General features: G+C 35.0%; 1 protein-coding gene across 2 annotated transcripts in view; it reads left to right on the top strand.

The window, feature by feature from the left end:
* The first annotated feature begins 284 nt into the window (after positions 1–284).
* Positions 285–17,058, top strand: part of lrrk2 (leucine-rich repeat kinase 2) — a 47,988-nt gene continuing 31,214 nt past the window's right edge. For both annotated transcript variants that reach the window (XM_028448838.1, XM_028448839.1), the window contains exons 1-14: positions 285–901; positions 3,679–3,764; positions 4,814–4,923; positions 5,912–6,024; positions 6,568–6,702; positions 8,465–8,599; positions 9,032–9,163; positions 10,907–11,026; positions 11,100–11,260; positions 12,921–13,003; positions 14,093–14,199; positions 14,271–14,400; positions 14,494–14,618; positions 16,213–16,340. In XM_028448838.1, the coding sequence (XP_028304639.1) occupies positions 766–901; positions 3,679–3,764; positions 4,814–4,923; positions 5,912–6,024; positions 6,568–6,702; positions 8,465–8,599; positions 9,032–9,163; positions 10,907–11,026; positions 11,100–11,260; positions 12,921–13,003; positions 14,093–14,199; positions 14,271–14,400; positions 14,494–14,618; positions 16,213–16,340 (1,701 nt within the window). In that variant the 5' untranslated portion in view covers positions 285–765. The remainder of the gene's footprint in view (positions 902–3,678; positions 3,765–4,813; positions 4,924–5,911; positions 6,025–6,567; positions 6,703–8,464; positions 8,600–9,031; positions 9,164–10,906; positions 11,027–11,099; positions 11,261–12,920; positions 13,004–14,092; positions 14,200–14,270; positions 14,401–14,493; positions 14,619–16,212; positions 16,341–17,058) is intronic.

Raw genomic sequence — 17,058 nt, 5'->3', positions numbered from 1 at the left:
CTATGTGACTCATGGCCTATTTCTGGAATATTTTCACTACAACATTTTGTTGCCATGTCGGGCTAATTCCCGGCATTCAAGGCAGTTTATAACTCGTTTTTTTTTTTTTTTAATCAAATATATCAAGTAGTTTAATAACTAATGTCATTACACAATGAAAACCCAAAATGGACGTAGTTAGAGGATTGTACGGGGTTTATTTTTCCCCAAAAGGTCGAGGTGGGACGTAAATTAATCCGCTGTATCTGGCAACACATGTGTGATTTTTAAAAAAAAGCATCTTCTGCTACCTACAGTTTGCTCTGCTGTTACCTGACAACTTCTAGAAGCTTGTTCTTGCTTAACTAAATTAAATAAAAAGACCCCGTGAGTTAAATATTTAAATATATACAGTGTTATGTAGGTAATGAGGTACCAGCCCGCCCTCCTTCCAGCTGCCTCCTCCTCTGACCGACGGGACTTTTCCTGAGTCATGTGATGTGAGCCAGGAGGAGAAAGTAGCTAACTAAGCTAACTTCTCCCACAAAAACACTCTCTAAGTGTTAGAAACAGGGACAGAAGCCCGGGCGGTCCGTGGAGAGTTAGCAGAGGACGTGACGTCATCGTGGGAACTGAAAGTGCACCACAGCAGTGACTGTTTTCATTTCACTGTAATGACTGTAACCACCGGTAGTAATGTAACACCGCTACTCCATTACTCAGCTGTAATGAGTAACGTGTTTAGGATGCTTTGGGATGGAGGTGCTGCAGTGATTGTAGGCTAACATGGAGAACCAGGACCAGCTGGAGGAGAGGTTCAGGAGGCTGTTGGTGAGGCTGAGGACCACCCAGGAGGACAGACCACTGGGTACCCTGATCCAGATCATAGAGGACCTGCTGTACCTGGCCCACACCGACTGTGGTACGACTAAACATCTTTATTAACATTGTTTAAATGTTTCTTTTTAACATACTATAAATAAATGTCTTTATACTCAATAATTCTATTTATAAAATATATTCAGGTCAACGTGTTACTGCTATTTTCAGAACAAGGACAAACAGATTTAAAACATTTCAACTTAATCTAAATCTAACAACAACAACACAAATAATAGATATAATCACCAGACACTCAGATTAACACTAAAAAATCAAAAATCATTACAAATAAGAATATTTCTATTTTAAATACTAAACTTAATACACAATAAACAACTTATGTACATATACCTAATAAATCAAATAAAGCAGACACAATAGAGCCCTAAATGATAAATAATAATAATGAATAAATCAATAATCTTGTACATAATTTGTTTTGTTTTTAATCAACAGTAAATGTCATCTTTAAATAACTGATAGTTTGATTTCTAAATGTAAATTATCTTCTAATGAAAATATTACTGTTAGATGTAAACTTATAAATGTCTTTATCTTTGATGAGCTAATGTTTGACTCTGACAATCACTAATGTTTTACGTATCATAACAAAATAAGTCACGTGTCTCAGCCATGTGCAGCCAAGGAAGGGGAATAAAAAAGCTGGGAAAACTAGGTTCGAGGCCCAGGGAGTGAGCAGACCCTGAGGCCCACAGCTGTGTATTAGATGAGTGTCGGTTCTATCCTATTAACTTGATATTGTTGCTGATTGATTTCTGCTCATCTCCAATAAATTGATTGATTGATTGATTGATTGATTGATTGATTGATTGATTGATTGATTGATTGATTCAGCAAAGGCACACCTCTGACTATGTCTCTGAATGTAAACTCTACTATAATGCATGTATTAGCCCAGTGTTTCTCAAACAGGGGGCACTACAGGGGGTACTTAAAAGTGTGAGACAGAGAGAGGAAAATTAACAAATAAAAGCATGAAAAATATGGGTATTTTCAAAATGTGTGATTTTGGTAAAAAAAAAAATATATATAATCATAGTAATGATGATGAAAATGATCTTGATTCCAACATGAACTAAAAATACAAATGTCATTCTTGGTCCTACACCAAGTGGGAGATAACAGAAAATGATAATTAAAAAAAAAAAAACAACAACTTTATAAATTAATCTATTCAGGAAGCTATGGATGAAAGCACATTAACGCCACTGAAAAAAAACAAGAAATCACTATGGAAAGTCATAATTATGAGATACAAATTGAGCATTTGCTGCAGCAGTCTACTGACTGTTACCATTCTTAATGACACTGAATAATAATTCATTCAAACCACATATTTTATGTGTTTATTCAGTTCTAAGAATTCAACACATGGTTCAAAGTGTATAAAATAGTGGAAGAACATAAATACGTCTTTATTGCAAAAATGATTCTGTCACTTTTTTTTAAGATGTTTCTTTGCAACTTTACATAAAAAATAACTTAATCATAATTTTGAATTTCTTTCTAAACATTGTGACTTTCTATCTCATAATTATTAATTTAATAACTTGGGATTATGGCTTTTCATAGTGATTATTTTTTTTAGTAGTAGTAAACGGGTTTCCATAGGAAACACTCGGTACTGTTTATTTCCACTTATTTACGAAGTGAGATTCTTTAAAATGTGTTTATCACTCGTTCATTCCATCATTATGCTTTATAGTTATTTTTCAAACAGTATTCTGAACAAAATGTTGTAGGGGTGCATCCATTCAGAAACAAGAGAATGGGGGTACTTGAGTCAAACATGCTTGTGTAGTTCTGGGGCCAAATGTGGACTAGCTAGGGCTGGGTGACATGGACCAAAATTCATATCTTGATAGACGGTTCAGGTTGATATTTTCTCCTGAAAAATGTATAAACAGTGTTTGGATGTTTAGGGGAGGGTCTCAACGCACTCAGAAATCCACCTAGCGAAGTAGCAGCAAATGCAGTGACTCCTAAAACAAGTTTTTTAATATAGAAAATATTGATATAGGTGATATTGTAATTTTTTATATCAGGCAAAATAGAAAGCTTGATATATGTTGACTCTTAATATTTTTCCCTGGTTGAGGAGCAGTTTGATTTGAAATGGGTCACAGACACAGACTATAGGAAACCAGCCATACCAGTCACTGACGGATCTTCTCTTTACATTTCCTGCATTTTGTGACCATTTATTTATTTACATTTGGGAACATTTTGTGGAATAATGTGAGGAAAATTGCAGGATTCTGGAAACATTACGAGAAAAATGACTTCCATCTTGTGATATAATCATCAGGAAACTGTGAGTCCTTAATGTGGAGTTTAATTACATTTGCTTAAAGAATAATTTAGAAACAATGTTGTAAGACAACTCAGTGATATCTGGTTTTATATGTAATATTCTGTAATAAATTTAGTGTTTTTGTTTATTAGGATCATTTGACAGATCAAAATGACTTAATTTTTCAAGATTTCTTCTGATGCTTTAGTCAAGGTTGTGTGTGTGTGTGTGTGTGTGTGTGTGTGTGTGTGTGTGTGTGTGTGTGTGTGTGTGTGTGTGTGTGTGTGTGTGTGTGTGTGTGTGTGTGTGTGTGTGTGTGTGTGTGTGTGTGTGTGTGTGTGTGTGTGTGTGTGTGTGTGTGTGTGTGTGTGTATATATACACATATATGAGTATATAGGTGAGTGAATTGATGGATGTATAAAATCCTAAATGCTGATGTTTAGATTTAGAACATATGATTCATAATGTGTGTATTTTTCTTGTTCATCACCTTTTGTTAAAGCTGCTGAGCTGTTTGAAGACAAAGACGTTCACATCCCTCTCACGGTGGTGCTGTCGTCCTACATGAGTAGCAGAGAAGTGCAGCAGGTACAGTAGAAGATAACTCCTCGTTCATTGGTGTCTCCATCCATGTATTTTATTTATTTATTCATTTAGCAAAATAACAATGAGCTTTTTCCTAATGCAGACTCACTGTCCTGGTTAGTTTTTGTGTTTAATACGTCCCAGAAATAATCGAAAGCTTGCCTTTAAACTGAACACGTCTGTTCATCTTCTGACCAAAAGTTTGACGACAGATTTCAAAAGTGAAATTCATCAACAGAAAACTAAAATAGTTGTAGTCCTGGTTAGGGCTGTGCAATTAATCGAAGTTTGATTACGACTTTGATTATTACACCCAACGATTCCAAAAATAACATAATCGAGAAAAAAATAAAAAAAATGATATATGTTTTAGTTGCTTAAAGCTGATATCCGGAGTTTCTGAGAGGACGTCTCGATGTCCCGCCCTCAACAGCTCCACTTCCTCCCACTGCCTCTGTAATTTATCAGAAGCCACGCCTCTACTTTTCTGCACACATCGCGGAACGTAACAATCTCGCATCGGGCCGCATTGATATACAGTAGGTCTATAGGTCAGGTTAGAGCCATATTCATATTTACATGTTTGCTGTTGTGATGCGTGGCCTTGTTTCCGTGTACAGTTCCACATTCACTTTGATTGACAGTCTCAAAAACAGGAAGTGGAAGCCTATTGGTCTGTAAGGAGGGACTTATATACATTAATGTATATGAATGATTACCAGCAGTAGACCATAGTAAAATACTAGTTAGAGATTTTTATGAATTTCAAAAGAATGATACATAAACATAGATTTATGTTCAAGCGTATATACAGCGTCTTGTGACTTTATTGTAGACTTTATCAGCGGTGAGTGTACTTACTGATAGTTGAATTGCGTGACTGGTTTATGAGGTCAGTTATGTCAGAAAAGCCTTTTCAGGTTCACATCCACTTTCACTATCACGTTCCTGTTCACTCACAGGCTGCTCCGTTCATTTCCTGTTTTGTTTTTTTTTCAATATTTATGTATATATATATATTTATATATGTGTGTGTGTTTTTCCCCCTGTAGGTGGGCTGGTCTTTGTTGTGTCGGTTGATTGAAATATGCCCCAGTACACTGACCCACCTCACCAGACCTCTGCAAGAATGCAAGGACTGGGATGTAATAGGTGTTCACCAGTAAGTTAATATATTCAGGGTTGATCCTGTGTTTTTTGACTGTTATTGATCAACTAGAATGGGTCCGGCTCTGATCTCAAACCAATTTATGAACTATTTTGTTGCTACTTTTTCTGCCACCTTTGACTTAACACTGGGAGAAATACAATAGTTAATTGCTTACAATTTTATTTTGCTTTTCTATTTATTTATTTATTTAATCATGTTTACTGTTTCAAATTTGAGCAACTTTATTTTCAAATATTTATTTACATTTTATTCCAAAAATATAGTTTGCTGAAGTTTGCTTTTTCCTATTTATCAGTAGCTTTACATTTCTTATGTCGACAGTGTTTCAATTAAAGTTCCTTATTTTAATTTACTAGTTTTTTGTTTCTTTGTCATTAAATCATATTTTGGTGTTATAAGAACTTGTTCATGTTCAGTAAATATACTGTGTATCAATGTTCTTAGTTTATATATTGGTCGATACATTAGTTATCAGCTAATACATTTATGGGATATAATCCCCAATGTTTACTTCCTTTACAAAGCTAAATAAAATGAAGAATAAAATGATTCATGAATATTAAGTTGAGCAAATAGATGTGTTTGATATTGTTTTATATATATAAGTATGCTGGTGTTCCACAGGTAATGAATGGTACATAACATGTGTGTGGAGGGAAAAGGATAGGCTGAAAATAAGCTTTTGCTTCTTGCTTATTCCTGTTTTTAATTTTTAATGAAATCTGTTTGTATTTTAATGCAATGTACAATATTAACCAAAATAAACAGAATCATTCATTCATTGGTACAGTGGTAAACAATGCTTACTGTTAACTGTCAACACGTTTTTAATATTGATTTGATAAATAAGAACTTGTGTGTTTGTTTGAACCAGGGACTCAGTTCCAAATCAGATATCAGCGTATTCTAAAAAATACTTTGTACATGTTTAAGCATGTGTTTGGCTGCAGGTTGAACCAATGTGTGATGTGTTTTCCAGGCAGATCCTGAAGGTTCTCGCTCTGTACATCTTGGATTGTCCAGTGACAATGGTTGGACTCAGAGCCCTGGCACTGCTCCTCAGATCAGACACAAAACTGAAGAACAACACCAGTATGTAGCCTTCCCAACCCCATCTACGCCCTGCCTGGTATTCTTGGATCAAGGACACAAATAGTTTATTATATATACATATATATGAGTTATTCTGTATTGAATATTTATGTATCACTACTGTGAAGCTGTTATGGAAGTGTAGAAATGAACCATAAAATAGTTCAGTTCTACTGGCTTTAGTGTGAGGCTTATTATCATTGAAAAAAAGAGTTTCCGCTGTACGTTGACATACCACTGTCTGCATATTTCTAGAACCCACAAATATTCTGTTATGAAACTTCAGCAGGGCACCTTTTTGTCTCAGGTACTTTGTTTATTTGTTAAAAAACACAAATAACCCCTGGATAATGAAACCATGACCTGTTCTATAGCGCCTCCATCAGGACTAACTTTGAAATTAAAATGACTGGTAGTTTTTCTTAAATAGTTTCCATTTAAATCTTCTGACATTTACTGACATTACCTCATGATCAACAGTAAAGACATGCAGACTAATGCCATTTGCTTTTTATCTTATTTTTCTTGTATAACTTTACAAAGGCGTGGCTGCACAGCTCGTGCTGGAAGAGGAGGAGGATGTATTATCACTGGTCGTTCAGGCAATGAAGACCTTTCCAACCAGCGAAGAAGTGCAGATCCAAGGCTGCAAAGCTTTGCAACTTCTCCTGGAGAACGGTAATCAAACACACACTCCAGTCACGGCCTAAACTAAAATCATTATAGGTATAATTATCAAACTACTGGTATAGGTCGTGCTTTAGTCATTTACAATACATTTAAGGAGTTTAAAGTAAAAACTGTTTTGTTTTCACCAATCTGTTTATAATGATTGAAGACTTTTGAGCGGCTTGTACTGGACTTTATTAAGAACCAGATCCCTGCGTGTGTCGATCCGCTACAGTTTACGTACAAAGAAAACAGGAGCGTCCTTTACTTTAAACTGTGTTTACCAACATTTGGACAATGCTAAATCTCACACTAGAATGTTGTTCATTGATTACAGCTCTGCATTTAATTCTCTTGTCTCAGGTAAACTGGTTGAAAAACTCACATCTCTTGGTCTGAATGATGCTATGTATAAGTGGATTTTTAGCTTTTTAACTGGTAGATCATAGAGAGTAAAATATATATGACTGTCTTTCTGACAAAGTGTTCATGAGTCCTGGATCTCCTCAGGGGGACATTTTAAGTCCTTTACTTTTTACTCTGTACACTCATGATTGTGCAGCTTCTTCTGACTGACTGACTGATGATGTCACCATTATTGGTCTCATCACTGAGAATGATGATTAATCTTATAGAGCAGAAATTGAAAATGTTGTTCAGTGGAGTAAAGAAAACAACTCTGGTACTGGTCACCCTGGTAAAGCCATGGTCCAGATCCTTCTCTCCAGGAGAAGATATCGTTCATTGAGATGCAGGACATCTCGACACATTAACAACTTCTTCTCACAAACTGTTATTAGGCTGAACAAAGCACTTTGAAGACTGTTCTTGTACTTTTATTGTTTTATTGCTGTATTGTTTTAAGTAGGTTATATGTGTGTTTTATTACCTCACTAGTGTTTAACCTTTAAGAATAAACATGTAGAACCTGTGTTATCAGATCAACTGTACATTAATGAGGTCACACACACAGACAAACTTCTGAAGATGATCTGTTGTTTTAAAGTAACAGCCACTTTGAGTTCTTTAACTTTTACAAAAAAAGATTTCATTGATCGAGACAGTTTTTTTGTAGCACACATCAGCCAAATCAGGAGGCTTTCTAGGTTCTGTTTGTGATGAATCACTGCAAAGGTTATCTCTAGATGTTTATTTCACTAGCAAACAGTGCAAAGAAATCCCATCCATTTACTACTGTGGAGGAATAGTCAGCAAAAGTGTCTCCACACAATGGATTGACAGTTAAATATTAAGAAAGGTCTGTTTTTGCTTTTTTCATCATGGAGATAGCTGGTGATGTGACGAGCTCTTTGTCCTCGTCTCATTGCCAGACTAAAAGTGCATTTTATTTTGAAAAGTTGATGCTATAAATGGCATTAAACAATGTAGAACATGCAGACAGAAGGGGATAGAATGACCCTGATATTTATGTTCTCTCTTTAAACAACATACAGTACAGTTTGTTACCATGTGACAAATCAACAGAATGGAACAGTTATTTGATTCACTTTTTCTACATTCACCACATCAGGTTGACAGATGTTCACTTGTAACACTTCGATACAGCCATTATTTAATATTTGGCCTACGATCACAAGATTAATCTTCTTATCTTAAGCTGTCACTCAGGTTTCATTGTGAGGAATGATGAGTCAATTTACTGTATTTCTCCATCTGCACAATCTGACTTTTGTTACGTAACATTGTATTTGTGATCTTTGTGTTCTTATTGTTCCATTTGCATGTCTTTGTTGTGTCTCTGTGTTTCCAGTGAGCGATGTTCATCTTGTGGAGTTTGTTGAGAACCAGGATCATGATGTGGTTCTTGCAGCTCTGCGAGGTTTCTCCAACAGTCCTGATCTACTCCTGGAAGCTCTGAGAGTGCTGCTCCCCCTGGCTGGCCCTGGTAAAGGTTCATTACACCCAGTGATAGGAGTTATCTATGTATGTAATGGATAAACAGGGGACAATAATCTCACACTGTACCATAGCGCTCTTTAGCAGGAATAATTTGTCATGATGAAATCAATCTAACCATGAAAAAATGTTTTTCACTCATAATTTTTCACAGTCAATGGAAGCTGTTTGAAGACAATGCTTGTATTTATAAGTGACTTTTTCTGTTCTGCGTTAAACTCTTCCACTTATTTTTAATACTGTGTAATTACAAGACACGGTATGTACTTTTACATTTTACATAACATTGTACAATTTGTATGTAATTTGAATGTACTATTCTGATCTGCGGAATGTTAAACAATTAGTAATTTTAATGTGTTTTTTAAATATAATGAGGAATGACCAAAACATCTTAGTGCCATTATGTTTGTTTCTCTAGGGAGTAACTTGGAGGTTCTGATGTCTGGAGGTACTCGGTGTTACAGTCTAATCGTCACAGCCATGGATGCCTTCCCACAGGTTGAGGAGCTCCAGGAGACGGCGTGTTATCTGCTCAGAAAGTTTACATCAGGTCAGCAGCAGTTAGCAAAGAAATATGTTACTAAATAAAGCTGAACCTTAAATGTACCAAACACTACAAAAAGCTTTTTAATTCATTTATTTATTGCCTTAGATAGGAGCGTCTATAACTGATTACTCTATGTATGTGACTTTTTAGTGGCTGGTATCCACTTATATTGACAGGTTTTATACAGGTGTGGGTTTATTATACACCAGACATGGGCAACTGCTGGCCCGGGGGCCACATGTGGCCCACTGTCTATTATGTGTGTGTGGCCCCCATTAACACATGACAAAAATGCACACAAAACGACAGAAAAATAAACAAGAAACACACATACAGTAATGACAGCAGAATCACACAAAAATACAGAAAAATACAAAGAATGACTCAAAAGAAATGCTGAGCACTACTCTGTATCTGTAAAACATGATCAAAAACTAACTCTAGAAATAAAAGAAAAATGTCTCTGGGGTTGCCAGACATTTATGATATCACCTCTGTGTTATGGGGTTTGACACAGTATTTAAATTAAAGGGGACATATCATGGTTTTAAATCCTTCCTTTTTTCATATAAATCATACAGCTGATATTTTCAACCACTACAGTGGATGTCACCAGTCTAAATAGGAACCCCAAGGTGGGTCATGTGACCTTCTGCATGTTTTTAACTATCCAAGGGTGGGTTTATAATTGGTGGGGCTTCAAAATGTTTTTTTTTTTATTGGGCTTTAAACCAACAACTGGCTCTAGTGTGTATCATATGTCAGTTTATTTAAAGATAAATTTGAATAAATCAAGTTTAGTTGCTACAGTAAAGCTTAAATCCTGAGGAAATATTTAGATATTTGACTCAGTGGTTTAAACTTGATCAATTATTTATTCAAACCAATATATTATTTATTAATAATTTGGAATTTTATATTTCACCAGATTTCATTAGATTAACACAAGCAAATCAGATCAAATGCTATATTGATCACGTTCATGTATATTTTCATTTGATGGATTTTGTGATTTAATTTTGTTGAAGAATAGTTTGATATTTTTTTAAAAAGACCAAATACATTTTATTAGATCAGTGGTTCTCAAACTTTTTAGGCTTTAGTTCTCTTTTCTCTTATTTCTGAATCCTATTTCCCCCTTTGTCCGACTACAACGTTTAGTTTATAAAACTATTTAAAAACATCTATAGATCATAATGATGGAATGATAACACACATTTTATACAATCTCATTTTGTAAATAAATGGAAATAAACAGTATTTAGTGCAGTGGTTCACAGCCTTTTTTGGATCGTGACCCCATTTTCATATAAAGAATTTCTGGCGACCCCAAAGACATTTTTTTCTAGAATTAGTTTTGGATCATATTTGATCTCAGAAATATATATATATAATTTTTTTTTTACTGCATTTTAGTTGAACTAGATTATTATTATTAAGTTAAAGTACATAAATAGTTATTTAAGATTGTGCGTTGATTAAATTTCTTTAAAAAAATAAAAATAATTAAAACATTTCAAAAATCTATTTTAATTTTTCCGAAATTTCAGGTGACCTCATATGGATTTATTTTTATAGTTTGGGTGGGACCAACACTAACACTTTATCTATTAATTTTCCTCTCACGCTCTCAAGTACCCCCTGTAGTGCCATTAGGTACCCCTAGGGGTACACGTACCCCCATTTGAGAAACACTGTCAGACCAACAGGAGCAGGAGTTTAAATCAGGCTGTGTTTGGTTGACAGAAAACTACTACAACATGCTGGTGCTGAACGGCATCCAGAGAGTGGCGCTCAGAGCCTGTCGGACGTTCCCAGATAACGCCACGCTGCAGGCTGCTGCTCTTTCTATCCTGGCTGAGCTCAGTGAGAACACACGCTCATATTTATAGATTAGTGGTGAGACAAACATAACTTTGGTTTTTCCTCCTGTTAACAGCTGCAACTATCGTCCAGAACAAAGCAGTGTCAGATGAGGGTCTGGAGGAAGGAGAAGAGGTGGAAAACAGAGGGAGGGAGCAGGTGGACGACTTAGGCCTGGGATGGATGAAGGACTGCTGCACTGCTCTGGAGCTCCATGCTGATGAACCACATGTTCAGGTTAGTCTAGCTTTTTAAAGCTATTGAACACTATAGTAGACTTTAAATACTTTATCTCCAGTCATACATTAAACCAAAACAATTTCAATCCTGGCAGTGTAAAAACCTGTGGTGAGGTGATTAATGGATAGACATGTATGGCATTCATACATGTCTATGTTTATTTTCTTACTTTTTTTAACTGAATTTTGCAGATATACAATATCCTGAAAGAAGGATGGTCATCAAAAACAAGGCTTTAAAAAAAAAACTAAGATTAGATATATTCACATTGGGACTGTAAAGCCAATGCACACACAAAAGAAGAATAAATAATAATGTGAGCAACTTAAAAAACAGTGGTAGATAAAAACATAAAAAAATAAATAGCTGTAAAAATATAACCAAATAGAATTGGTTATGTAGTAAATAAGTAAGTAACATTTGTATAGCACAGAGAAAGCTCACACAGTGCCTTACAGCAGAGTTTCTCAAATGGGGGTACGCGTTGGTACTACAAGGGGTACTTTAGAGAGTGAAAAATGTGGTCCTGCCCCAGGCATGAGATAAATGGTAAATGGTAAATGGACTTGATTTTATATAGAGCTTTATCACCACTGAAACAGTCTCAAAGAGCTTTACATATCAGCTCATTCACCCAATCACTCTCACATTCACACACCAGTGGGACAGGACTGCCATGCAAGGTGCTAGTCGACCACTGGGAGCAACTTAGGGTTCAGTGTCTTGCCCAAGGACACTTCGACACATAGTCAGGTACTGGGATCGAACCCCCAACCTCTCGATCAGAAGACGACCTCTACCACCTGAGCCACGGTCGTGAGATGACCAGAAATGATAAAAAACTATAGTTATAAGTCCATAGGAGCCACTACCAGGGTTTTTCAACCTTGGGGTAGGGACCCCATGTGGGGTCACCTGAAATTTCAGAAAAACTAAATTAAGATTTTTGAGTTTTTTTTAATTATTATTCTTTTTTTTATTAATAAACAACACATATTCTTAAACTGCATTTCTATACTTTCACTTTGTGAAATTTAAATCTAGTTAAACTAAAATGCAGTTAAAAAATAAATGTCTGAGCTCAAAATGATCAAAAACTATTTCTAGAAAAAAATGTCTTTGGGATCGCCAGAAATTCCTGATATCAAAATAGGGTCACGATCCAAAAAAGGTTGTGAACCACTGCACTTAATACTGTTTAATTCATCTTATTTACAAAATGAGATTTTTAAAAACGTGTATTATCACTCGTTCATTCCATCATTTTGATCTATAGATGTTTATGAATAGTTTTCTGAGTAAAATATTGTAGTCAGACAAAGGGGGGACTAGGAAGAAGGAAGGAAAAGTACAGCTGAATGTCATCAGCGTACATGTTGCCGTTAAAACCACTGATAACGTTTCTGAGACGTCGTAGTATATAGATACCAACACACACAGAGGTGTAAAGAATACTGATATATGCCATAAAAGCAACTGAATTACAGTAACGTGAGTACCATTACTTTCACCTGTGCCAACAGAATTACTAAACAACAGGTGCATTAACATAGATGAATGAAAGAATGACAGCAAAAGCTTATTTTCTATTATCTTTCTCTTTTTTATTTTTTATGTTACAAAGAAACATTTTCATCATTTTTTCCTGTTTCTTTAGGAAGCTGCTAGCTGGGCCATTCATAACCTGCTGCTGCACGGAGCTGAAGGAGAAAACGCAGAGGAGGCGGAGCTTAATGGAAGGTAAACACATCCAACAGACTCATGACCCTGACCAGGGTTGGGGTCAATTACATTTTCAATTACCCATGTTCTATTACAATTCAATTATGATTACAGTTACCAGCAATTTTTGTAATTGCAATTCAATTACAACATTTTTTTATCCTCAGAAAGTCAATTTCAATTACGTTCTCAATTACAAAAGTTTAATTCCAATCACAATTACTGAGCCTGAAATCAATAACCTAATAAAAGTTAGCCTACCTTTTTGTGTTAGCTTTCTGTTAGCATCTCTAATGCTAACGGGTCCTAAATCAGCAGTAAATACACTAAAAACAAATATCTATCATCTAATTTATTTCCTATTTATTGGTTACCTTGTTAGGCTTCATAATCAATTAATATGTTTTTTATGAGCTTTATATGAAACATGTTTTAATAATAATTAACTACATATGTGGAGAACTGTACATAGAACTGTAAAATCGATCCCCAATTTTGAGTTAAATTATAATTGACAATTTTTATTAAGGATGGGGGGGGAAAATTATTTTATGATATATCGCGATTTTTTTGGGTGCCAATTTTAAAAATAAATTCTTCTTCCCATTTTTTAAATTTTTTTTATATTTAATTGATATCTTTCTTATTATTGTTCACATATTCGTGGACGACCGCTGAGTGGCGGTCTGTTAATGCACAGGTGATTGCACACACGAGGAAGACTAGTAGCAGCTGTGATTTCCTTTTTGGTGGACAAAGATGGTGGACAAAGATGGCGGACAAAGATGGCGGACAAAGCGACACCTCTGCATATTTCTAGGAGTGTAGGATTCAACTAATGTTGGGATAAGGAAAAAAATAGTCATAATCGTCACTGTAGAATCGCATTACTTGTAAAATCGAATCCTGACAAAATGGTATCATCCCAGCCCTAATTTTTATATGGCAATTACAATTACAAATGCAATTATCTGAACTAAATTAAAATGTAATTATGATTACGACAGCAACACATTTATAAATGTACACCATATTTATAATGAATTATCAGGTAGGTGATTAAAATTGTAATTGAGCCCAACCCTGAGCATAAGGTTTGTGTTTCAGGATTCCTATTCACAGACAGTTAATGTTGGCCATGTTGGTGGACCCCACCTCTCCCCGTGTGTTTGAAGCTGCTACCAGTGCCATGGCCACACTCATCACCAACAACAGTGAGTCTTCCATTAGACTGCTTCTCTTTATCACCTGACTGACTGCATCACACATGATGGGCTGTTTGCAGGTAGAATGCAGTCTCTGCTGCTGTCCAGTGGCCTTCATGTGAATTTAGTGGAAAGGATGAAGAACTATTCAACCTCAGCAGAAGTGTCCATCTGTGCGTGCAGGCTGCTGAAGCTACTTTTCCAAGGAAGGTCTGCACACGCCTGTTGTTTTTTTAAAAAAAGAAGTTCATATTTAAGCATGTGTTGAAACATTTCTGAATAACTGTTATCCCATATTTTTAGGAGCGCCAACGGCGATGACCTGAACATGGTGATGACACAGATTATTAGCACCATGAAAGTCCACAACTTCCATCCAGAGGTCCAGTTAGAGGCTCTGCAGACCAGCTTGGTCTTTCTTTGCCCAGGTACTCTCAAGATGTTTTAGTTAAAACAGCCTCATTTATTAATATGAATGAACTGAAGGGCGGGGCAGTACTTGATTACATTATTTATACCTGTGAGTAAATCTAATCTAACAAACTCATAAATCATGGGTTATATTTTTATTGCTCAGTAGGTGGATTGAATACTTTTTATTATATAATGGCATCTGCTTAGTTTGAAACAGTTGTTCCAGAGAAAAGTCCAATAAACACAAAATTGACCAAAAGAATAAGAACAATCCTCAAAATGCTGGTTTAACAGACACATTTATTCTGATGATTAGTTTAAATTGCACCGCCAGGTTATGATTTATATATAAGTCACCAGCTTATTAAAGTGTTGATAAAAACAACACTAAGGGATATGCTTGATCAGATAAAGATCATTATTATTTGATTATTAGAAGTGGAATACATGTTCCTCCTTTAATATTGTAATATATTTGTGCATACTAAAAACTAAATCATTCAATGTAATAAATGCATGTTAGAAATGGAAAAACTGCCAATCTCGCCAAAACCATAGGCAGATGCTAACTGTATAAAAGTCAGTTCTCTTTCTCTATGTTTTATTTTTATTTTTTGTTTATACCTCAATGCGTTTTTGTAAAGCAAAGCAGCAGCAGCATGTAGCCCATTAAGTACCACATGATCAGTACAGTATATAACCCCACAGGGTCATCAGCGTTCAACAGTTCAAACATGTGGGGCAGGTTTATCACTTGTTTTATTTTGAAAATCAATGTAAATAAATATATGGGAATCCGTTATCTCCATCATCTTATTACTCCAGTTAGTTACGTTAATCTGATTGAACATTGATAAGATTGATCGGATTTTTACCAGGGTTGGGTGAATGACATTTTTTCCAATTAAATTACATAATTTTTTATCCTCGGAAAGTCAATTACAATTATGTTTTCAATTGCTAAATTTCCCAATTACAATTAATCACAATTTCTGAGCCTTTAATAAATAACCTAATAAAAGTGAAGCATCTCTAATGATAACTGGTCCTAAATCAGCTGTAAAATACACTAAAAACTAATATCTATCATCTAATTTATTTCCTATTTATTGATTACCTTGTTAGGCTTCATAATCAATGAAAATATCGGTTTTAATATTTTTGTTGTGTATTTTGTAGAGTTTTGTCAGTATAGATTTGAGTTTTTTTTAAATGGTAAAATGTGGTAAAACTTTACACATTTTAATAACTGTTAACTACATATGTGTAGAACTGTAACATGGTTCATCAGTTTTTAGTTAAATTATAAGTGAGAATTTTAACTCAATTACTTTTTCCCACTCCTTTTCAGACGTGAACATTACATTTATATAGAAAGTATTTGAGAGCTTGTTTGTATGATACCGTTCATTGTTTGTCCATTATACTTTTTTTACATTTGCATTTTTCTCTCTTTTTTTTTATTTTTATTTTTACATGTTTGAAATGAACTAAACTACTACTGCTAATTACCATTTTATTACTTATACGACAGCAACAGATTTATAAAATTCCATTTATTTATTTTTGTGTGTGTGTGTGTGTGTGTGCGTGTGCGTGTGTTCCTAGATAGGAGTTTAAGGGAGCATGGCATCTCCGTGGCAGATCCAGACCTTGCCGATTTGCCGCTAAAGGTCCTAAAAAACCAGTGTGTGGTGGAAGAAGCTCACACCCTCTACCTGGAGGTCCTCAATCGGGTATGGTACCGACACATAACTGCTCTTACTTTGTATGATCTACATTGTTTTTGCAGTTACAAGTGTGAGGGCAAAACTGTCCTGTTGTATAATAAATAAAAACTTAAAAAACACCAACCTTCAGCTGACTTTTTTAATCAGTTAAGGAGCACAGCAGCACTAAGCCAATGATTCACTAGTATATATATATTTACATTTCTAATAAAAGGTTTGAAAAATAATATAAGATACCCATTCACTGGGGAAAGTATTTTGGAATGTTGTGCTACTGCTAATTGTGTGTAACTGCATTTATGAGATTTCAGAATAAGAGCTGCGAGTTTGTTCTTTTAGCTGTTAGCAACTACCCTAACTTTATTCCCCAATTATTACTAGTATAGAATTTAAAATGAAAAAGTGACTTACATCCTCTGCAACAATAAACAACCCCTAATGATTATTATTACATAGCTTATGTTTTTGCTAGCATTATTTTATATACTTATTTATTCATCTGACAACAGCCTAACTCTCATTGAGATACTGATAACTGGCAATATCTGGCAAAATATGGATATTTGGTGTTTGGTGGAGGTTTGTGCTCTCTGAATACTCTTGTTTTTACAGTAAAGTATATTATTTGGTTTAAAACAAAAGAAAGCAGTACCACCGTGTCTAAACTGTGATGTTTGTCACTCACACAGTGTCTAGTACTCAGGAATTATTGATGATTTAATAC

This window comes from Gouania willdenowi, chromosome 6, assembly GCF_900634775.1.
Source record: "Gouania willdenowi chromosome 6, fGouWil2.1, whole genome shotgun sequence".
Lineage (NCBI taxonomy): Eukaryota > Metazoa > Chordata > Actinopteri > Blenniiformes > Gobiesocidae > Gouania > Gouania willdenowi.
Note: the sequence above shows the minus strand (reverse complement) of the source record. Positions and strands in the feature narration are given on the sequence as shown.